Source organism: Gastrolobium bilobum, unplaced genomic scaffold (assembly GCF_033153095.1).
Source record: "Gastrolobium bilobum isolate Gb01-03AN ecotype WA unplaced genomic scaffold, APGP_CSIRO_Gbil_v1 utg71447, whole genome shotgun sequence".
Classification (NCBI taxonomy): Eukaryota; Viridiplantae; Streptophyta; class Magnoliopsida; order Fabales; family Fabaceae; genus Gastrolobium; species Gastrolobium bilobum.
In genome coordinates, this window is record NW_026898372.1 from 23,419 (window position 1) to 46,161 (window position 22,743).

The following is a 22,743-nucleotide window of genomic DNA, read 5'->3' on the forward strand; positions in this document are numbered from 1 at the left end:
AGAAAAAAGGTAGAATGAGCTTCAATGTACTTTGCGAAAATTAAGCATTTTTTCTTAAAAAACACAAAGAAGCCTAATATCATCACGTCTACATTTTAACACGATTTTTTATCTCATGTGCTGACTACCCACTCTGGTCTACCCTTTAAATATGCGACAGCAATACAGTCCACATACAAGCACTGCTACAATCTTTCTGTCCCAGCACCAACATATACTCACTACAAGCACAACAACAAACTTGGTTAATCTATTGATTAAACAATATTATGCTATATTAACAGCGACCTGCTTTCCCCGACCCATAGAAAATCCTCTTGTTCCATCTGGCATACGGGGCCCGGGAGGTTGCTTGGCAACGACTTGCTCAGTTAAAATTGAATTATTGGAGGAGGGTATTCCCAAGTGATTCACCCGATTATTTTGATGACAGTGAGCCCGGCCACGTCCCTTACCCCGGCCCCGGCTACGGCCTTTCCTCTGCCCACTCTCTTTGTCATAACCATATTCTTCTCCCTGCCAAGTAAAAATAAAAAGAATTACGGCCTAAATTAAAAAGGATATAGACAGCGTATGTGCTATGCTGTCCTCAAACTACTCTTCAGAAATATTAACATGACAACTGAAGAGGACATTGACATATGCCGTGAATGATGCAATGAAACCCCATTATCACAGCATATCGGAATTCATTCAACAAAGCTAAATTGCCAAAATGAGCCAAAGTATACTTTTCTTTTAAAAGCCCAAACACGTTTGGAAGGACTCCTGAACATATGGGGGAACAGTTCCCAAGAACACAATCCCAAAGACATGTACTAGAACCTGTATGATTTTTCTCGAGGATTTAAAAGGGATAACAAAGGGAGCAAAGAATGCTAAAAATTGCATACTATTTACCCAAAAAGACCGTGCTACAAAAGTATTATCCTTTAGTTAAACCATTCCAATTAACTTGAGATTGAAATATGATTCTTATAATTATTTGCTACAATCAGTCAATAAAAATAAGCAAGCACTTACCACATGTTCATGCAGCTGAATATCTGGAAAGGAAGCATCTTCTAATTGTTTCTCATTTGGCTGCGGCTCAGGCACGAAAGTATAATCCTCCTCACAGCTAATTTCAACATCAAGTCCTTTCTTCCCCCTTCCTTGAGCAGGTTTCGACTGGAAATAAAATAATAACATAATATATCTATATCTAAACCACAAAAATCAATACCTACCTAATATTTTTGGTTCTCCAAACACACCCACACACACACAAAAAAGCAGGCTTAACAGCTTGTGGAATTCCCCTCAAAACATGAACGACTCAAGAGACCATCATGCCAGACTAGTGAGGGTTTTTTCTTATTTCATTCAAGTAAGTTTCGAAAAAATCAGGATATGTACCTTTTGATGAAGCCAAAAGAGATATGATTGTTTTAAAAAAAAAATATTTAAAAAAGAACCCTTCTTCAAATAAGGAACCAGTTATATGAACAAAAAAATAGGGAAACACATGCATACATGAGATGGAGTAAAAGAAATTTTTAATGTATACCATGCGTCTAAGCATTAGACGAACCCGGAGGCCACTCCTCCAGTTTCCCTCGTCATTCAGCTCAACAACCTGCCAATAGTTCTCGATCTTATCATTATATGGCCTAAAATGTCATCTCAATTGAAAAGTAACCTGAAATAATTCCATGCCAATTCAGGGAAGGCATTGGTACTTACTGCTCTCTCAGCCAGCTCAACAGATTCGTATTCAACAAATGCATGCAACTGGAACAAAAAGTTATATTAGATTCATTAAATTACCTTCTCTCCATTAATACTAAAAGAAAATAGAGACAGGAATCTCATCACTTGCATGTTTGACTAGCATAAGTTCATGTCCTGAAATTAAATCTGCCAGCAACCCAAAATGGTAGCATGCAACACAGGTGGGGCATGTCTATACTTCACATCATAAGACTACCAGTTGAAATAAAGAGTTTTTACATCATTAAAAATTTGTGAAAAACAAATATTTACACTGGGAAGGTCAAAGCAGCAAAAAAGGTCTGAAAACTAATTATTGATGTGCAGCCAAGCTCATGGGACCAAAACTGAACATACAATTAACATCCCTCAGGTGAATATTGAGTCAAATGCTACATAACCCTATCTTATATCAGCAATGGCAGTGACTGGGATTGCAGCAGGCAGGAACTACATTTCCTCTAAATGACTCAAACAAAAACTACTAACCAAATTTAAATAGATCTGTTCTCTGGAAGACCTCAAACAATATCAAGAAAAATTTGGATACCATGATCATATAGAGTTCAAGTAAATGGTCAATTTCATCACCAGAACTGAAATTCATTTATATATATTTGATAAACTACTACCTGCATGCTAAAAAAATTGATGAAGACAAAAGCAAAGGACGATGATGGACTTATAGCAGACGAATTCATGCATCCAGTATGTTTACCTTGTTAGATAAAGACATGCCATCAACTTTTCCCAATCTAGAAGCAGAAGAAGCCCCGCTATTGGAGGTTTGAGGTGGACATGTACGGATAGTCTTCACACTGCCACATAAAATATAACTACAATTCAAGTTTTACTGCCAGTAATTAAGTTAAAAAGATAAAGGAAAAGATTCCAAGACAAACAACATTCATTGGAAGCTACAATAGTACCTCCCAACAGCAGAGAAAACCTTCATAAGATTCTGATGGCAATGATCCTCAGGTAGGTTTTCAGCTACAACAATGCGAGACTACCAAAATAAAAAATAAAAATTGCTAGTTATGAGAGAGAGAGAGAGAGAGAGAGAGAGGAAAGAAGCAGAATTGAGAGCTGCCACTATTAACAATAATACATCATGAATAAAAATTTTGGAAAAGAATACATGACATGCAGGTAACCAAAATACAACCCATCAAAAGTATTGCTTGTTGAAGAAACCACATGCAGCATCAATAAACTTTCTCACACAACCTAAAGTCAGTCACAAGATTGCAGTAAAAATTACTTGTAGCTCTTCTATATCAGACTCGGTCAGGGGATACTGACGCTTGATTTTCTTTCCATCTTCACTAACTACCTGGAGAATTCAGCAATTATGTTTATTCAAAAGCAACAAAGAATAAAATTATGAAAAGATCAAGACAAAGAGCAAAGGATAAGGTCAAGAATAACATTAGTTCATGAAGAAAAAAAGTGAACAAACTTACAAGCTTTGATGAGTTCCTCAAAACAGTTGCAAGTTGAGAGTGACTAGTTATGAGGGCCTTAATCTTCTTGAAAGATGCAACAACAGATATTGGCACTATATAATTATAGAAAAGCATCAGAAAGAATATAGAAAAGTAGGTCATACTCATGTCAAATCTGAAACCATCTACCATCTTACAAAAACAAGAATCAATGCATCGCATTGTTTAATACGATAATCTTTGAATAAAAATCCCATCATCCTGTTCCTCCCTTAAAAAGGAGGAAAGGGGTAAGGTGAAACAGGAAGTAGAATGAAATGCTTGTCCCATAGCAATTCAGTAGTAAAAAAGAAGGAAGCTGAAAATATTATCTTACCAAAACCTTCAGGATCTTTGTTGATGAACCTCATCAAATGATCGGTAGTAGCTAAGTTTAAATCACTGAAATAATATTCCACCTACAAATTATTATATAAACAATCCCAACCAAAACCCTAGTCAAGTTGTGATGCGTGAAGTAAAGGAAAAAAAAGGGTAAAAGATGCAACTTAGAGAAATATGTTATGATAAACATAAATAGATGTATGTCACAAAAATATAAAATCCGCTTGATTAATATGTAAAAGCATCAATGTTCTGAAATGCCTCCGGAATCCATCTTAAAAATACATAATGTTATGCTACACCTGAAAAGTACAGTAACAGCTCACATTGAGTTATTCATTTTCTAAATTATTATAATGCAACTAAGGGTATCTTCACAAATTTTCCCATTGCCTCTTTCACTTTACCATCCCCAATATCACATACAGCAGAAGCCGCAATGTCGAACAAGACATAAAGAAAATTGCAAACCAAATCATGAACCTCAACCATGAAAAGAAAACAGTAATATATGGACACTGTATTAGAAGCCTTCTCCTCTCAAAGTTCCAGCTTCTTGCACAATTTAATTGTGAAAGAATGCAACTATAGAAAGGACATTCAATCAATATCCAAAAAAGTGAGGAGAACAATATAGCACTACTCTAAGCCATAAAATATATCAACACACCTCACCATCATAAGCAATAAAGAATCTCGACATCAACAGCAATGACCCAAGATAAAAAGAAAAAGAAATGTAAGTGTAATCCGCTACTTGAAATCTACACTACTATACAGATACCAGAAGCCCAATAAACCCTGGGGGATCTCTCCTATGTCTATAAATAGGGGGCTATATGATGATCAATGTACCCCATTCTGAGTTAGTCCTCTTTCAGACAGATCCCTAAGGGTAGGCTTGGATGGAGGAGTTTGGAAGGAAAGGATGGGAGAGATAACTTTCCATTTTAAATAAATAATTGACCATAATCCTTACTTGAGAATTTTTTAAAATGAGAGATTATCAAGTAACCTTCCAATCATCCATTATTCATATTTATATATATGATATAAATCTCTCAATTTAGGAGTAAAAAATTACCCCTCCCCTCCCCCACCAAACTCCTCCATCCAAACATTACCTAACTAGATCAACGGAGTCAATTCTGCAAGAAAGCCTGGCTTAGCCAGTGCATAATCCTGGGTGATCCACATCGAAATAGGAATGGAACAAAGCTAAAATCTGAGACTCAAATGTATATATGGCAAGGCTAACCAAAATATTTGATTGATATTGATATTTAAGTTGGTTAAAAATTGTCGATGGGTAACCCAAGGGAGTGGCACACTAGCAGAGTGTGGCTCAAGGGTTGCACGTTCAATACATGGAAAGATTCTTTGGGGCTAATGGCAAAACCTTCACGTTCGAAGTCTCGATGGGGTTAGTCTCATCCTACCTGCAGTTTAATACAGCATCTGTTCCAATGAGGAGTTAGCTCCAGGTCCCTACTATGAGCGCAAAGAGGCCGGAGGTGGTTGAGTGGGGATACATCTGAGGTTTAAGAAAAATTATGGATGGGCAATCGGAAGCAAGGAATACTTCCGTCGACCTAGATAATTCATCCATAGAACTTTAGAAAAAAGCAACTGAAACTATGAACCATCCATTCTGTCTGTGAAACATGAATCACAAGATAAGCACTGAAATTGGCATATTCATTTGGAAGTGAGGATCACCTGATTCAAAATTTTCTGACTAGCTTCATCGGACAGCTTGCTTTTAGAAGAAGGAGAATGATCTGGCTCAACTTGAGACTGCTGAACTTGCTGCACACCGGAATCAGAGCTAACATAATACTGATGCGGGAGATGATGAGACCGGTAGTGAACTGGAACGTGATGCCTGTGGGCAAGATGATGATGGTGATTCTGGACCGGGACGACTTGACTAGCGACCGGGACATGACCTTGAATCGGTATATGGAACGGCGAAGTTGGGGGCGGTGAGTAAACATGCACCGTACCTGAAGCCGGAGGAGGAGGAGGAGGAGGAGGAGGTACTACGAGCCTAGGTTGTTGCAAATCGGTCCGCGGGGTGGCTCGAGTGGGTACAAATTCTGGTGCCTGAGCGTTGAGCCGGCTAAAAGAACCGTTCCTTGAAAGAGATGGATCTGGCTGCGATTGAGCAGTAGACGAAGACGGCGAGACATCTGGGGTTTCTGAGAGTGACTCTTGAGCCATTTTCAACGGGATATGAAGGGGTTTTTTTTTCTTTTAGTTTTTTCGTTCTGGTTTCTTGTTCGACGATCCAGCTGCCGCTGCTATTTAGATCACTTGGGAAGTAGCGAGTTTAGAAACTTCTATCAGTGAGGAGGGGAATTCGTTAATTGATATTCACCCCTAAAATCGGTGTCGAGCGGAGAACAACTCTCAATTTTTCACGGGGTGCCACAGTGGATTATTTATAGTCTCATAGATGGATTGATGACTTTTGATTGACGAACATGGACGCGGGCCCCAAAACACACCGGCCCATCATACTGGCCGCCTGAGCCTAAGGTGTATGTTTCCGAGTGTTAAAATGAAACGGAACAATTTATAATTAAATGAAATTGGATAGGAACACATGTTCCATTATTATCTGATTATTTAAAGACGAAGGATCATCATTTTTAATATCTACTAAATTTGAAGGCTCTTAGTAAGAGGATAGGCTGCTGATGTCTACGCGAATTAGAGGAGTTGATATACGTGGGATCCCTTTTCTATATGTGTCGGGAGTGGGTGTTATGTGATGATATATGTGGTGTGAAGGAGGAAAAAATTGGATGGTGTGTGATGCGTTGTTAACTCTCTAAAAGAGAGTTAATTTAGGGTATATAATGATGAATTATTTGCATAAACTCCATCTCATATGCATGAAAAAATAAAATATGGAAAACATAGAAAATATCTTTTATTTTGAAGCTAGAGCAGATAATTGGTTGAGTGTTTATTTCTAAGATAATATACGAGTGTTATAGTTAAGAATGTAAATGAGCTGGGCTTTGGCCTTCCTGGTCCAAGCCTACGTAAAAAAATTCAGCCTATCTGGCCTACTAGCCTATTAAAGGCTATATTTGTAGGCCAAGTCCGGCCTATTTTTAAAAATAAGAAAGTCTGTCATGGCCTACAGGCCTTGTAGGCCTCCCACTGCAGATACTAAGCAAAGAAAATAATTGTAGAGAGCAAAGAAAGTTCTATTAATGTATGCACTAGTACTTCTCATAAGAAAAAAATGACAAACAAAAAAGAGTCAACATAATACCTCAGCTTTAGAATGTATATCATAGAGAAACAGAGTCAAAGAAATGGGAAAAATAAGAAAAATACAATTATTGGGTGCTGAAATAAAGTCTACAAGAGAATGTCATTCATCTAAAAATCTTTAAACCACCATCAAGACAAGGGAAAGAAAAGACGAAGCCGAGAAGCGGTGATGCACATAAAAATTAGGGTTGATATTGGTACTTTGCCACATAAAATAAATATTACTATTTTATTTTATTTTAATAAATTAAATAGGCCAGCCTACAAGGCTTTAAGCCAAGCTTAACAAAATTGGCCTATGGCCTATTTGTTAAAAAAGCTTTCTTATAAGCCTAAGTCTACTCTACTTTCTCTGAAAGGTCGGGCTAGGCCAGGCTCAATGTAGATCGAGCTGTAGGCTGTCTGACCCATTTACACCCCTAGTTATAGCACTTAACCGATCTCAACATGTGAAAAATGTCACACGAGTTCTATAGCAATCACAGTAACAGAATGCAATTTTTGGACGATGAGAGCGCGTAATAGAAGAATATAAGGATACGACTTGAATTCAGAGTGAAGGTAAATCTTCTAGGATAACACACCAAGAGGATGTTTGGTAGGAGGAAAAAAAAATTGCCCAGAAAAGTGGGATGAGAAAAATAGTTTAGCCATGTTTGGTAAGAGTAAAAAAAAAATGGGTAGCAAAATTTTTTGGCTGAGAAACATGTTTTACACATGATCTCATTATAAAATATTACCATCCAATGTGGTAAAAAAATTTGCCTACAGCCAACACACATTTTCTTATTTTACCTGGCAATAAATTTTGGCATATCAAACACTTTTTCTTATCTTACCCAGCAATAAATTTTTTCTATCATGTTCCCAACAAATTTTTTTCCCGATGAAAAAAAATACCTCATCTACCAAACGCCCCCCAAAAGTCACAATATAAAGGTATTACAAAGATAAAATAGCTTTCCAAGCCCATATTTAAGGAGGATAAACTCTTATCTCAAATGGATCAGCAGCCAAAACAGGTTGTATCGAGATAAGGCTACATAAAAAATTAGGAAGAAATAATCCATATAAACAAAATTAAAAACAAGAAAAACAATGCTTCATCAATAATCTGGTCTAGGCTCTGCGCACAAGCTTTGCTCCAGCACTCTATGCCACTACTTTGTTTTTTGTCTTCAAGCTTCCTTGAATCTTTTGCTATAATTCTCTTTCTTATACTTGAACCACTCTACTATCTCTAGATTATTGGGTAAAATCTGAATGTGAAATTATAATGTTTTTACGGATGCCTAAATATTATTTTTATTAATTTTTAATTATTTACTTAATGAATTTGTTTAATTTTATTTTTATATGCATACCAATAGATATACTTGAATGGAAGAGACTAAGGTTGAGAGGTTTTCGAATCAAGACTCTTGTTAAATAATGTGGATTAATTAGATTAAATAACTTAATTAAGTTATGATTCATACCACATAGTGACTGAACTTGTTTTTCAATGAATTCAATAGTTAATTATAGTATAGAGATATGGTGATTAAGTGTTGAGTTATATATGTAAGGTTTGCGATATTTCCTACATAAAATCATGCGTTTGGTTATCAATTAAAAATTGATAAGTCTTTACAATAACATTGTTACATCATTGCAGAATAGGAGAAATTAATCATAACCTATGTTTCACATTCATACTTTCAAGAGTTTAGCTTTCTGTTTAATTAGTTTAGTTAGTTCATTTTAGTTGAGTTGCCTTTTATCTTTCATTATAAACCACAAAAATAATTGTTGTTCTTATTACTTTATTTGAATTTGCACTGCATAAATCATATTCGCGAAAACGAGATATGAAATCACAATCTTAAATTATTGGTTGACAATGCACTTGCGTAAAAATAATAGATTATATTCACACGCAACACCTACATAGAGTAAGTAACAAGTGAGAGTATCTGAGACCAATTTGACAGAGTAAAAAAAAAGGTCAATATACCTTCCAATGTGTAGCATTGTGTCTAATATAGGCTGATAGGGAGCCACGGGAAGTGTGAGCCGTCAAACGTGTGTGTGTGGTGAATATAAAGTTTTATATTTTAAAATGAATAAGGGAAAAATATTTTTGCAATTAATGCAAATAAATTATCTGCATTTATTTTCAAAACGACGTTATTTTGATAAAGAAATCTTAAAAAATTATAAATATGAAGATTATTATAACCCTGAAATAAATTAAAATTACAAAAATATCATGATTTCCGCCCCAAAACGACGTCATATTGAGCTTACTGGAGATAACTTATCTGCAGTAACTGAAGAAAAAGCGAACCCAACCACTAATGCTTTTTTTCATTATTTTAGGAGAAAATTGTTGTAATTCTTATAGAATTTAAATTTTATGAATAAAAAGTTGGGTATGAAGACATATGTTTTTTTACCGTCGAATAAACATGACTTTTTATGGGTGAATAAACATGATTTTTTACTGCCAAATATGCACGATTTTTTACCGTCAATAGACACTATTCATCGTGACCAGTCATGATTTATAAATATGAAAGCAAACTAGAAAAAATTCAGAGACTTTTCTGATTTCTCTTTTGTATCGAAATTCTATCAAAATGATTTTTGAAATCTTTTGCATTCATTTACTTTCATTTTGTACGATTGATCAATATTTGTTGTGTCTGTCAGTGTTGTTTCTTCAGGTTATGCCACCGTCGAAACAAAGATAATTTGTTATATCCCGGAAGAAATTTGTCCACCCATGTTAAGCACCGTCGAGGGAACAAAATTATCTTAAGAATACAATATTCAATATAGAGCTTGGGTTTGATTTTATGTAATTTTTTATGCTTGTATATTGCACTCTGATTTCCCGTGATTGCCTGCAATTTTGTGTTTTTACTTATATCACCATAACTAACAACGCAGATTTTTACCCTACTATCAACAAGAAAAAAGTTCAGAAAGTTTCTTTTATAATTATTTAATTCATCTTTAAAATTTTGAATCATTTATATCTTAATTTTAAATTTTTTTATCACATATTTCCTAACTTAAAGTTTTTCTAACATGTAGGGACAAGTGATAGAGAAATTTTAAGTTAGAGAATAAATAATTTAAAATTTTGAAAGAGGGATAAGTGATTCTCATATAGTTTTATAAGTATTTTTGAAGCTTTTCCTTATTTTAATTAGGAAAAAACATCTATCCTTTTAAAGGATAGAAACTTATATCATTTTAGATCCTACCCGTTGATTTTCGTTCCATCAACGGTTATAATTTATTGGGTCAAACTTAGTTGGCCAAATTTATTATTAATTAATTAATAATTTTAATTTAATAAATTATAACCGTTGATGGACAGAAATCATCAGTTAGGATATAAAATGATATAAGTCTATATCATTTAAAATGACACATGTTATTTCCTTTTAATTAATAATAAACTGCTGAGAAAAATCGCAAGTATTGTGCAGCCGAAGAAGGAGTGTCTTAAACGCTTGAACACCGGATATTCTTAATTACTTGTTAATTAATTGAAGATCCATTTCTTCTTCCGTCAGCAATCAATTACAAAGTGTGTTCAGCTGCAAATATAAATATATATATCTAAATCTAATCATTAACTGGAGAGTCAGGAACCCTAATTGTTTCTCTCGGTAACTTCCCTCTGGCTTTCTATATCTCTCGGTTGGCCTTCGAGCATAACTTCAAATCCGTGTCTGATTCAACGATGGATGAAGAGTATGATGTTATAGTATTGGGCACGGGTCTCAAGGAATGTATTCTCAGTGGTCTTTTCTCCGTCGATGACCTTAAGGTCTTCTAACCGAAGCCTGGGCTTTGTTTTACAGATTTGTGTTAAATCAGTGCGATGCCTTGATATATATTTAAATCTGCTTAAGACCGAAATTGACACATGCGATTTCCTTTGTTTTTATATTTCTTCATAGTTTTGAGCTCTTTAAGTTTGTGGTTATCACGCAAAAATCAGGATACAAGCTATTCCCCGCATTCACTAGTGTAAACTGTTATCAGTCTTTCTTTCTACTCTGTCCTTTCCTTCTTCAATTATCTATAGTCTAAACTGGAGTATCATTTGCATACTATATAATTGGTAGCAAATTAGATGTTCTGGCGTAATTGCTTATTTCAGTTAGGAAATAATATTCAATATGTCTTTGTTCAGGTTCTTCATATGGACAGGAATGAATATTACGGAGGAGAATCCACATCACTCAATCTTGTTCAGGTATATTTCTTTTAACTTTAATCCGGTGTATATTGAGATCTATCTTTGTAATTTAAACTTAATAATATACCTTCAGCTTTGGAAGAGATTCAGGGGAAGTGACAAGCCTCCTGTATGTAACACCCTGTTACCGGACCGGTGTGTTATCATCAAATATGATATTAAGCGCAGTTACAATCACAGCGTTTATTTGTAATTACGGGAAAACTTTTTTCCTTTTTAATATTGTTTGTACTTTTGAATTAAATGTAATCATAACTCAAAACTTTATGCGGAATTATCAATGCCAAAGCCTAATACCATACAATTCTTTCGTTTTAAGATTGCTAAGTGATTCCCATAAACCAACAAAGCTAAGACGCGTTCTATTCATTTTTAACACTAAATGTCTTAACCATTTTATTTACTCCAACAATTTAAAACTTATCTTTTGACTCTCATTTCTTAGTATGTTCTAGATTTTCTCTTTAGCTTCACGTGGTTTCAAACCGCGCTCAATTCAGAGCACCGTAGCCCAAGTTATGAAATTTAAGAAAATGGATGCTAAAAACCCCAAGACCCCACACTCATAGCGTGAGAATACAGGGAGGTTGACGCCCATAGCGTGAGACTGGCGCCCATAGCGTCAAACCTACGGCCTCCCCCAGATGGTTGGCGCTCATAGCGTCAACTTGACGCTAAGAGCGCCGCAGTTCTGGAGGAAGCACCAAAACAGGACAATCTGACCTACTTTTGTATTTTGTCCATAACTTGAGTTATACTAATTCAATTTACACAATCTTGGTCTTGTTGGAAAGATAATAGGAAGGCCTACAACTTCCATGAAGGTCAAGGGGTCCAATTTTATTATTTAGGGAGTGAAATTTTAGCAACAACCTAGGTACATTTGAGAAATTTCGGCAGAACCTCCTTTGTTTTTCCAATAAATCCCAAGTTGCTTTATGTTCTATGACCTCAAAATGTACCTAATAATCAATGGGTGGCACACACAAGGTCCAATAGTGCCTTGGGGCTCTTACAACCCATCTCAGTTTATAGTAATTACACCATTTGCATCATATTGCTTCCTTAATTAATACTTGACACATTTCAATCATCAAGGTCCATATGCATGCAATTTTCAACATACATATAATCATAATCCTAATATAGGCGTAATGCCCTTTCATCATATCCATGCATTAATATTATACAAGGTTCAAATGTACTAATCCACCATTTGCTCAATTTACATTACAAGACTCCAAAATGCCTCAAACACATATACGTGGCCTTGGACAAGTCTCATGCTCACTAAAATACACAATAAACAAGAGGCATATATATATATATATAAATATATATACGTCAATTTCAAGACTTAAATATGGTCATGACATACAAAGCATGGTAATATGTCAAAACCTAAGTCCAAATACTAAACACTATGTTATGTGCATCAAATGGAATTCTTCAATATGTCATGCCCTCCAAATGCACCTTGTGCTCAACTCCTCCATGCTCAACCTCACCTGAAATGATGTCCCCAAACGCGGGGTGAGATATACAAATATATCTCAGTAAACCAAGGTACTAGAGGATCATCCACCCCATGGCTCACTCAATGTGCAACAATAACATCATGTAAAATGCATAACATACAAAATCACAACAACTAGGCACAAATCCAAGAACATCCACATCAGGATTCCGTTCAAGGACCCCGTCATATAACTCCCGGAATCTTCCTGGTGCCTCTCCCATGGATGAGACGACCCCATGGCAAAATCCAACTGAAACTCCTCATGAGCCCTATCTAGCGGAAGTCCCACATTTGCATTTGTTTTTTAAATTCCATCCTCTTTATTTCTCATACCCTGGCCATCCGGCGGGAAATTTGATGGTTTTCAGTTTCACTTATTTTGTGTTTTATTTGTAAAATCTTTGTTGCTTTTTGTTCAATCTTTTTCTTTATGTATAGAATTTGTCTTTCCAAATCATGTATATCTTTTACGGTCATTCTTGTCTATCTTTTATTGTAAATTTTAAATGATTTATTAAATTATTGACTTATGCATAAATGAATAATTTGCTCGAGAATGTTAGCGGATTTTTTTATATATATTTGAAGATTCTAGTTGATTTTTATTGTTGCAATAGCATTTGCGCTCTGATTTGTCAATATGAAAATATTTTTATTGTTTAGAGGGACTGGTAACTGGAAATGAGTCTTCTCATGTGAAAAAAAAAAACATGATATGATCATGTGGGAAGATTACAACAACCATACAAAAGTAAATCAACGATTATGATTTCATAATTATTTATTTTAACATTTTTTCTCTCTCCTCTTTTATTACCTTTGATCCATCTTTGTATGGTTATGATTTCTCACATGGTCATGTGAATTTTCACGTGAGAGAGAGGATCCAGATTCCTCGTAACCTATTTTTTAATCCCTGCTCACGGGCATGGCTGCATGCGGAGATAAGCTCGAAAAATGATTGTCATGTTTCTCTTGATAGCTTTTAGGGTAATTGGACAAATCTCTTATTCTAATATATTCTTAACGGTGTGATTTTGATCAGGTTCTTGACCTCAGCGTGGATCTAAGTGCTGCTAGTGCTGCAGAAGAGTAAAGAAAACTTCCGCTGTGCTTTAACTTGTTCTGTTGATGATAGCCGATAGGATCCGTATAATGGAGTTAGCAACGTATGATCATATGAGCGTTTATGAAAAATTATTATAAAAATTCATAGTTTTTATCACTAAAAAGATATCTTGTAAAACAGATTTGTGCAGGGAAACTTTTTCCTGAACTGCGGTTCTAGTGTGGTGCCGCTTGATTGGTTTTGCTGCGTTGGTTTTATTGGTTTCGGGATGTAGTGTTATTCCATAATACCTGTTGCATGGAGCCTTCCACAATGCTCTATACAAGCCTTGTTCCTATGATATTTAAGCTGTTAAATAATAATGTTACGATAAAATTATATATACAAAAATAATAAAATATTTCATCACTATAGCTTTCCACGCACACTCATATAGAGTAAACTAAATCACATTGAACAATTCCCAAACGAGGTACTATCCAGCAAATCTAAACACCGAATACTTTGGCAATTTTTTTTTTTTTCAATACACTAACTGAGGTTTTAATAATAAATATTTATTACACTTATTTGTGCTCTTAATTAATAGTTTTAGGTTTGTTTATTGTGAGAATAAAGGACTTTTTGACTAAATTAATTAGTTGGGCTCTTAATTTAATTTAATTCATTTTTATCATAAATTTTTAGATTTACGTTATTGCAGTATTTTGATTATAACTCTTGCTATAAGTGTCAGATTAATCTCATTCTTGTCTTGTTTTGTAGATAATTCAGAGGGCTACAAATGTTATGAAGACATGGAAGCCCAATTCTGACAAGAAGATGGTAGAAGTTGGAGTCCAAGTTAGAAACGTGATTTTGGAATTTAAGTTAATTAAGTGGTCTTAAGTTATAATTTTGAACTCAATGTACATGAGGCCTAGAGCTATTATTTCTGTTTTGTTTTCTTTTATTTTGAGTTGGATTTGTAGAGTCTGAAACCAGCTTGATTAGGGGTTAAAAATGTGAGTGTAGGGACCTTGTGAATTATCTTTCGTTTGAATTTGCATTTTATAGTTTTGAAATTAATATAATTTTTGTCCTTTTTCTCTTTCTTTTTTTCTTTAATCAACCCAAGGGTTGAGGATTCATTGGTTGAATCCTAAGGACCTGCATATCATTTTGAATCCAATTCATTTTTCTTTCCAACTCGATTTGACATCGCGCGATTGTGAGTGTTTAATCTCAGATACGCGATTGCGTTCTTGGGAAAGAGATTAATCATTAGATTTAATGGTTAGATTAATTAACCTAATGAACTCAAGTCGAACGAGTTAATATTCTGCGATTCCGGGAGTAGATGCGTCGTATTTAACCAAACACTAGATGATCCTCTTGAGAGGGGTTCCTAAGCGAATGCAAGGATTCCGATTTGCTTAGGCTTTGTTTGGGAGTTAGTTTTAGGAGAAAAAAGAAAGGGAGGAGAGGATTTTATTAATTACTTCCCTTGTTTGTGAGTTTAAAAAAATAAAGGAAGGAAATTGGGGGTTTTTTGCAAAATCCTCCAAAACCCTTCTCACCCTTAAAATTAAAGTTCTCCTAATTTAGAGGATTTAAGGGGGGAAATATTAAAAATTACTTTTATACCCTTAACATTAAAATGTGAAAATTACATAAATATGAATCATTTTTAAATGTGACATTATTACAAAGGGTTTTGTATCTATAATTTAACATGACCACAACAACTTTCCTACACACACAATATTTTGTGGGACCCACAATTTTTGAAACCAAAAAAAAAAAAAAAACTCTGGCACGCAAAACGAATCTCTATAACATAACACAATCACTTTTCCTACAACATAACTCTTATTAAACCCTATTACAAAAGACTCAAATATCGACATAATTTATCAATGAAAAATATTTCATCAAAAATGATGACGAAATTTTTGACGAAAATTATATTACGTCAAAAATAGAGACAAAAAAGCATTTTGGTCGAAACTAAAGACGAAATTAGAGACCGAACAAGATTTGGTCATAATCATTGACAAAAATTTCTTTTGGGAAAAAATTTAACCAAAATTTTTGATAGAATCTAAATTTCGTCGAAACTTTCAACGAAAATGTTTCCGTCAAACTTTTCAAGGAAAAATATTTTCAACTAAAATTTTAACAAAACATATTTTCATCGAAAATTTTCAAAGGAAAACACTTACTTCAAAATGTTTTTGTCGACAAACATTTCGATCAAATTTTTTTACGAAAAATATTTCCATCAAAATTTTCAACGAAACACATTTACAGCGATAATTCTCAACGAAAAATATTTCCGTAAAAATTGGTGAAAAAAAATATTTTTGTAAAAAATTCTGACGAATTTTTTTTTTGCCAAAATTATTTATACAATCTAAATTTCTTCAAAATATTTGACAAAAAAACATGTTTGTCAAAATTTTCGACGAGGAATATTTCCCTCAAAATTTTCAACGGAACACATTTTCATTGAGAAAAATTTTGACAGAAAAAAATTGTCAAAATTCTTTATAGAATCTAAATTCTGCAAAAAGTTTTCGACAAAAATATTTCGTTACACTTTTTAACGAAAAAAATTTCTGTCGAAATTTTAAACGAAATACATTTTCATTGAAAATTTTTGACGAAAAATATTTATGTCAAAATTTTTTGACGATAAATATTTTCGTAACATTTTTTGAAGAAAAACATTTCTGTAAAAAATTTTGACGGAAAAAATATTTCGTCAAAATTCTTTATGGAATCTAAATTCTGTCGATAGTTTCAACAGAAACATTTTCCTAAAAAAATTTTACAAAAAAATTTCCATCGGCACAGATTTCGCCAAAAATTTCATCAGAAAATTTATTTTTGTACAAAATTTCATCTTATAAAAATTTCGTCACCTTTCGACAAAAAGTATTCAGACGGAAAAATATTTTTTTGGCAGAATTTTCGTTGTTTGCAACGTAGAAATTTTGTTGAAAATATGATCTTTTTTAGTAGTATGAAAAATACATAAATAATTTTGTTTAAAATTTTAAATTTAATTTTATTGGTAAAATATAATAATTATATTAATTTTTAAAAAAAGGGTAAAATTGTAAAAATATTTCATTAACCCTCCAATTTCTTTCTTACCATTTTTTTAACTCCCAAATAAGGGAAGAGAATAACCTTCAATTTCCTTCCCTTCTTTCCCCTCCCTTCCCCTTGAATCCCCTTCCTTTTCTTACCTTCAATTTTAGGGTCAACCATGATTTGGTAATTATTTGACTAACGATGGATGTCCTTCAGATTATAATTCTTTAGTTTGTTGCTTTTAATTTGATTATTCTCGTTTTATTTAAATTTTATTTTCGTTTAAATTTATAATCATATTAAAAACCCCATTATAGTTTCCATTTTTCTTTAGTTTATGTTTCTCCTTAGTTTCTCTTTTTATTTAGTTCTCGTTTTTATTTGATTTTCATTTTTATTTTATTCTTGTTTTTATTTAGTTTTCAGTTTCATTTCGTTTTCATTTTATTTTTATTTTTATTTTTATAACTGAGCGATTAGGTTCTTTGCAAACTCCTTGAAAGACCACTCAGGTTGACACTTTACTACAAAATTTTAATAAATCTTATTTAATTAATTTGTCCGAATTTGACAGCTCGTGTCAAGTTTCAACATATAATATTATGCAATGTGATAATGATACTAGTTAACTCCTTGTGACTTTTTTCTGGAAATTTTTTAAGATTGTTTAAGAATAAACTAGTAATGTGAAGTGAGGAAGTTAGATAAAATTCCCAAGTCTATACTCAAAGCTCCAAAATGCACTTAAATAAATTTATGCAAAATATAAATTTGTCAAACTTTTGAACAATGAATTTACCTCAAAAGAGAATTTTAAGGAATGAGTAGGGTTTAAAACCGTTTTAAAACTTTTTTTTTTTCTATCTTTAAGTCATATAGTTCGCTTCAATTTTTTATTTTTTTTGTAAATGGTTCGCTTCAATTTAATTACCAGGAATTTAGACCGTCCTTGCAATTGAAAAATCACGCGCAAAGACTTGGATCTTTTGAATTAAAAAGTTTGATACTTGACAGATATTTAAGACCCTGAGACAAACTAATCAAATCACTTAATGGTTCTAAGGTCTATTGACTTCTGCTTTAATCTTGTGCTATGAACCTTCTTTGATGATCGCACATCTTCATTTTTTACACTTCTTCGCACCAACTAATTCCTCATGGAATTCATTATACTCTTTAGGCTTTGTTCGGGAGTTTGGAGGGGAGAGGAAGAAATGGGATCAGGGGGAGGGAGGGGAAGGAAATTGAAGGGTATTCTCTTCCCTTATTTGGGAGTTAAAAAAATAGTAAAGGAGGAAAATTGAGGATTAATGAGATAGTTTTACCATTTTAACCTTTATTTAAAATTAATATAATTATTATATTTTACAAATTAAATTAAATTTAAAATTTCTAACAAAATTATGTATGTACTTTTCACAACACCAAAAAAGATCATATTTTCGATGAAATTTTTACGCTGTAAACGATGAAAATTTCTTCAAAAAAAATATTTTTTCGTCGAAATACTTTTCGTCAAAAAGCGACGGAATTTTTCAACCGATGAAAATTTTTACAAAAATAAATTTTCTATCGAAATTTTCGACGAAATTTAGTTTCCGTCAAATGTTTTAAACGAAAAAGAATTCTGTCAAAAATTTTGACGGAACGTTTTCCATTCAAAATTTCAATGGAAACGTGTTCTGACGAAAATTTCGACATAAATTGTTTTGTTAGAAATTTTGAAAGAAATATTTGATTCGAAACTTTCGACGAAATTTAGATTATGTAAAGAATTTTGACAGAATATTTTTTCCGTCAAAATTCTTTTGAGAAGGAGGGTTTTTGAGGGTTTAGTAAAAATCCTCAAACTCTTCCCTTCATTTTTTTAAACTCACGAACAAGAGAAAGACTTACTAAAACTCTCATTTTCCTTTCATTCCCCTCCTAAAACCAACTTCCAAAACAAAGCCTTATACTTTTCTCGTTTCAAAAGCTAGTAAGTTCCTGAAAAGAATTTTCTTTTCTTGGACACAAATAGCATTGATGCATCACCCTTGACCTTGTTTGGAGACAAGTCCACAAATGCTAGGTTCTGCTTCCCCAATGATGATGAAATCTTCCTAGAAAGTTGGCCGCACAAAGGTCTGGACGAGGTAAATCCTCCGAGAAGGAATCAAACGAATCAAAAAGTGGAGCAAACATGTAGAGGTCCCGGCTCAATGCACCCTTTGTGAGAGAGAGAGGGGAGGAGAGAGGAGAGAGGAAAGAGGAGAGAGAGAGGGGAAGAGGGGGGGAGAGAGAGTGACCAAGGAAATAATTTCCCAAAAAGTGCGTTTGTGAGTCAATGGTAATGACAATTTGTTGAGAATAAGAACAAGAGAAACTAGCTTACCAAAAAATTACAAGAGAAAACTAAGGAATTTTTTTTTTTTGCAGATTCAAAAACAATTTTTGCTTTTTTGAGGACCAAGTTTGTAAATTGTAAGTAATAACTACATTCATTAACTCACTGAATGGGTTACAAGTCATGATATCGGCGATTAACGCATTTCTCAACATAATCGATGGCTCAACTAACATAGTGCATCCATACATAGATATTGTTAACATTTGTAATAAGTTTCTATTTGTATAAAAAGAAAAAACTAAGTCAACTGGTAGTGTTGGAGAGCTTAGCTATCTATCCTTATAGGCAAGGGCGGAGACAGGGGAGGCTAGGGTGGGTGGTTGCCCCCCTCCCCCTACCGAAAAAAAATTAAAAAAAAATTAATACAGTTGAAGGCCAAATATAATACTGTTATTATTGTTAGATTTTCTTCTTTTGGAAGTTTTGATTTGAGATCCAAGTTGAAATCTACCTCCACTTGACTTCACCTAATGTGTGTGTTATGTGTAATTTTTTCTGCATTTTCTTTTTAATTTTCATATCCTATGTTTTGGTTAATGAAAGCTTTGGTCTTTTTGCCACCTTTTGCTCTCTTTTCATTTGCATTGTGTTTCTCTTTGTGTAGTGGTTTCATATAGAGAAAATGTGTTTGTTCTAACTTAAAAGGTTCACTTTTGGAGGCAACTTGGTTGCAGTCTTTTATTTTTTATTTTTTTAAAAATGTAGTTAAAAGCATTGTTTTAGTTAAGGAACTTTTTTTTTATTATTGCTTTAAACTATTTTTTATGTCTGTTGAACCCGACCAATAGTACATTTTGTTCAATCTTTCAAATGTTGTTAAATGTTAATATTTTGGTAGGAAATTATCTAAATGAGTTCCTACGAGGTCAATAGGTAAAATAAATACTAATATTATGCAAGACAATAATTAATTTTCGCCCCCCTCCCCTCCAATCCTGGCTCCGCCACTACTTATAGGGTGAAGTATGTTGCTATAGAGGTGCTCTTGGAGGAGTCTCGATGTTAATATCTTATAGATGACTAAGAGAGAGGGATTATGTAGAGGGCACGATGATTATATATTTTGGTAGAGTAACAGCTCATAAATGCAATGTGGATGTAAGATACCTCTTCAATAAGTAAAGATAAGTATATATAAATGAAAAATATTCCCTAATGATGAGAGATTATGAGCAATAACTGCTTTGCCCATTACCTTATGTTGTGAGTGAGGTAGCCCACCACTAAGTATATGATAGTGAGTTGTATTGGGGGTGAGAGATCCTTTATCTCATTACCTCTGACCGACTTGGTTCTTAAAAAAAAATTTGTTTAAAAAAAATCATAAAGGATATCATTTTTTAAATTCACAAATGATTTGTTTTCTTTTGAAATATTTGAGTGATTTTTTGTTTATGACTTACATAAATTGTGTCCGTACAACACTAATATTATCTTGATTGTGCACTATGCAAAGAATTTTGATTTAATTTATAGCTAGAGATGTCTTCTGCTGAACCTAAAACACAATATCACAAACATTACATGTTTGTTAATTTGATCATTTATTGGATAATAATGTATGATTTATTATTTTTCATATTAAAATATTTAGAATTGGTATTATTTTTTTTACATTTGAGTATGATTATAGTCTTTTTAATATAAATTATAGATTTACATATACTTACCGAGTTATGTGGTTAAACCAATGACTCGATACGTCGAACGGATCAATAACTAGGCCGAGTTTAATAACATGCAACCATTTGAGTTGGAAATGACCAAATTATATTCTTTTTTACCCAATATATTGGAAGACATTCAACACTTGAACCTAGGAACTCTACCCAAATCTTCACCAACAAGAGACAAGTGTGTAATTAAATTGATTTTAATCAGTGAGTCCCGCTACTCTTCCGTGTGGGACTTATGTGGAAATACCATCTAAATCGAGTCTCGCATCTTTCTTGTGCTGATTAAGTCTTGCGTCTCTTTCTTACGAGCTAAGTGCATTATATGAGAAAATAATTTGAAAAATGCATTAATATTTTTTTTACTAAATGCATTAATATTGTCAAAATGCCAAATAACAAACAATAAACTCTCGACATTTGTTTTTAAAACTGTAATTAACTAGGTAATTTATATTTTATATTTGGGATAGGATATTCTGACACACAAATAATGTTACACACAATGTTACGACCACATCTTAACCGTTGATTTTCGCCAATCAACGGTTATCATTTTTCAAATCAAACTTATTAATTAATTATTAATTCGCAATAAATGATAACCGTTGATTGGCGGAAATCAACGGTTAAAATGTGGTCGTAACATTGTGCGTAACATTATTTGTGTGTCACAATATCTTATCCCTTTTATATTTTTATAATTTAATTAAATTATAAATAGTTTCATATAATTTAAATTTAAATAGGATGTTTTCAATTAGATATTTACTAATTATAAAATTATAACTAAATTCTTAAAATCTATAATAGTAATACATAATATCTTATATAGTTATGAAGATACCTAATCCCTTTATACTTTTAAAAAAGTTAGAAGTATAAAAAAATAGAAAAAAATTAAACTATGAAAAGTTATTTGAAATTTCAGCATTACTTGATTTGTTGCAACAAAAAAGTAGATAGGAGACCATACAAAGTCTTGTTTAACTAAGTTTTAATGAAAAAAGAAATCGATAAATATTTCACCTATACTGAAAATATTACTGAATAATAAAAGTCTTCATTATAAGTATTATTGAATAATAAATATCATTATTGCAGGATACAATTCATTGTTTTTTATATTGAACCAGCTGGTCAAGATTCAAGGATTATAAGGAAAATCATTGAAATTTTGCCTACATTTCACTTGGGCATTTGTGTGCAAACATTCTTTCATTAAAATATTAAATTATGAAAAATCAACATTTTGTATGGAATATTTTAAGAAAATATTAGATGTCTATTTATTAAAATAATTTTGAATGCATTGAATACCACTTGGCTGGTGATAAGTCTCTGAATTAAGACTTAAAACAAATGCTTTATATTGCAAATGAAGGGAAATGAATAGATTTTGTGAATTAAATACCCCAACTTTGTGTGAATTGTCTTTTGTTGGTTGAAAAAGTTAATGGGTTGATTTTTATTGTGTTTCAGGCCCAAACAGTGTTATCCTTCCTTGCAAAAAGAATGAAGAAAATTGGGCCACTCATTTGATGTTCATCAGCCCGAAATGGCAAAAGAAAGAAAAAAAATAAAAAAAAAAGAGGATGGGCCAGATAATTAAATCAAGCAGCAACCTAAATGAAGATTAGAAGAAGGAAGAAAAGAAAAGACTTGGGCCAGAGGAAATAGAAAAAATGCAGCAGCCCAAAGCAAATAAACAAAAAAGAAAGAAAAGAAAGGAAAGAAGAAACAGATCAGATCGTGAGAAAGAGAAAAGGAAAAAAAAACCCTAACACAGATCACCATTGAGTAAAGCCATCTCAATCCCTCACCTTCCATCACGGTTTGTCATTGAATCGGACAAATAAACCGAAAACCCCTTTTG

General features: G+C 33.0%; 2 protein-coding genes across 5 annotated transcripts; one reads left to right on the forward strand and one right to left on the reverse strand.

Annotated features, from left to right (window-relative positions):
* Positions 1–44: 44 nt before the first annotated feature.
* On the reverse strand, positions 45–6,092 carry LOC133315435 (la-related protein 6B). The gene is made up of 10 exons (XM_061517067.1): positions 5,304–6,092; positions 3,577–3,658; positions 3,219–3,313; positions 3,017–3,088; positions 2,682–2,761; positions 2,471–2,570; positions 1,726–1,773; positions 1,550–1,618; positions 1,024–1,170; positions 45–516 (listed from the first exon to the last, which is right to left on the reverse strand). The coding sequence occupies exons 1-10, from the start codon at positions 5,805–5,807 to the stop codon at positions 268–270; spliced, it is 1,446 nt and encodes a 481-aa protein (XP_061373051.1). The 5' UTR covers positions 5,808–6,092; the 3' UTR covers positions 45–267.
* A 4,279-nt stretch (positions 6,093–10,371) lies between these two features.
* Positions 10,372–14,734, forward strand: LOC133315441 (guanosine nucleotide diphosphate dissociation inhibitor At5g09550-like). 4 transcript variants are annotated; one of them, XR_009752073.1, is made up of 4 exons: positions 10,372–10,701; positions 11,071–11,133; positions 13,701–13,824; positions 14,490–14,734. XR_009752073.1 is itself a non-coding variant. In XM_061517072.1 (3 exons), the coding sequence occupies exons 1-3, from the start codon at positions 10,615–10,617 to the stop codon at positions 11,327–11,329; spliced, it is 270 nt and encodes an 89-aa protein (XP_061373056.1). In that variant the 5' UTR covers positions 10,372–10,614; the 3' UTR covers positions 11,330–11,364. The 4 variants fall into 4 exon arrangements, 1 of the variants encoding a protein (XP_061373056.1); XR_009752074.1 differs by having other exon boundaries at positions 13,701–13,747; XM_061517072.1 differs by lacking the exons at positions 13,701–13,824; positions 14,490–14,734 and adding an exon at positions 11,210–11,364.
* The last annotated feature ends 8,009 nt before the right edge of the window (positions 14,735–22,743 follow it).

Excerpts from the sequence above, each read along its gene's own strand:
- LOC133315435 (XM_061517067.1), bottom strand. The coding sequence starts at position 5,807 with ATGGCTCAAGAGTCACTCTCAGAAACCCCAGATGTCTCGCCGTCTTCG. Across the intron at positions 3,314-3,576 it reads CAAAGATCCTGAAGGTTTTG|TGCCAATATCTGTTGTTGCA; the intron begins GTAAGATAATAT and ends ATAATTATATAG. Across the intron at positions 3,089-3,218 it reads TGAGGAACTCATCAAAGCTT|GTAGTTAGTGAAGATGGAAA; the intron begins GTAAGTTTGTTC and ends TGAATTCTCCAG.
- LOC133315441 (XM_061517072.1), top strand. The coding sequence starts at position 10,615 with ATGGATGAAGAGTATGATGTTATAGTATTGGGCACGGGTCTCAAGGAA. Across the intron at positions 10,702-11,070 it reads TCTCCGTCGATGACCTTAAG|GTTCTTCATATGGACAGGAA; the intron begins GTCTTCTAACCG and ends GTCTTTGTTCAG. Across the intron at positions 11,134-11,209 it reads CATCACTCAATCTTGTTCAG|CTTTGGAAGAGATTCAGGGG; the intron begins GTATATTTCTTT and ends ATATACCTTCAG.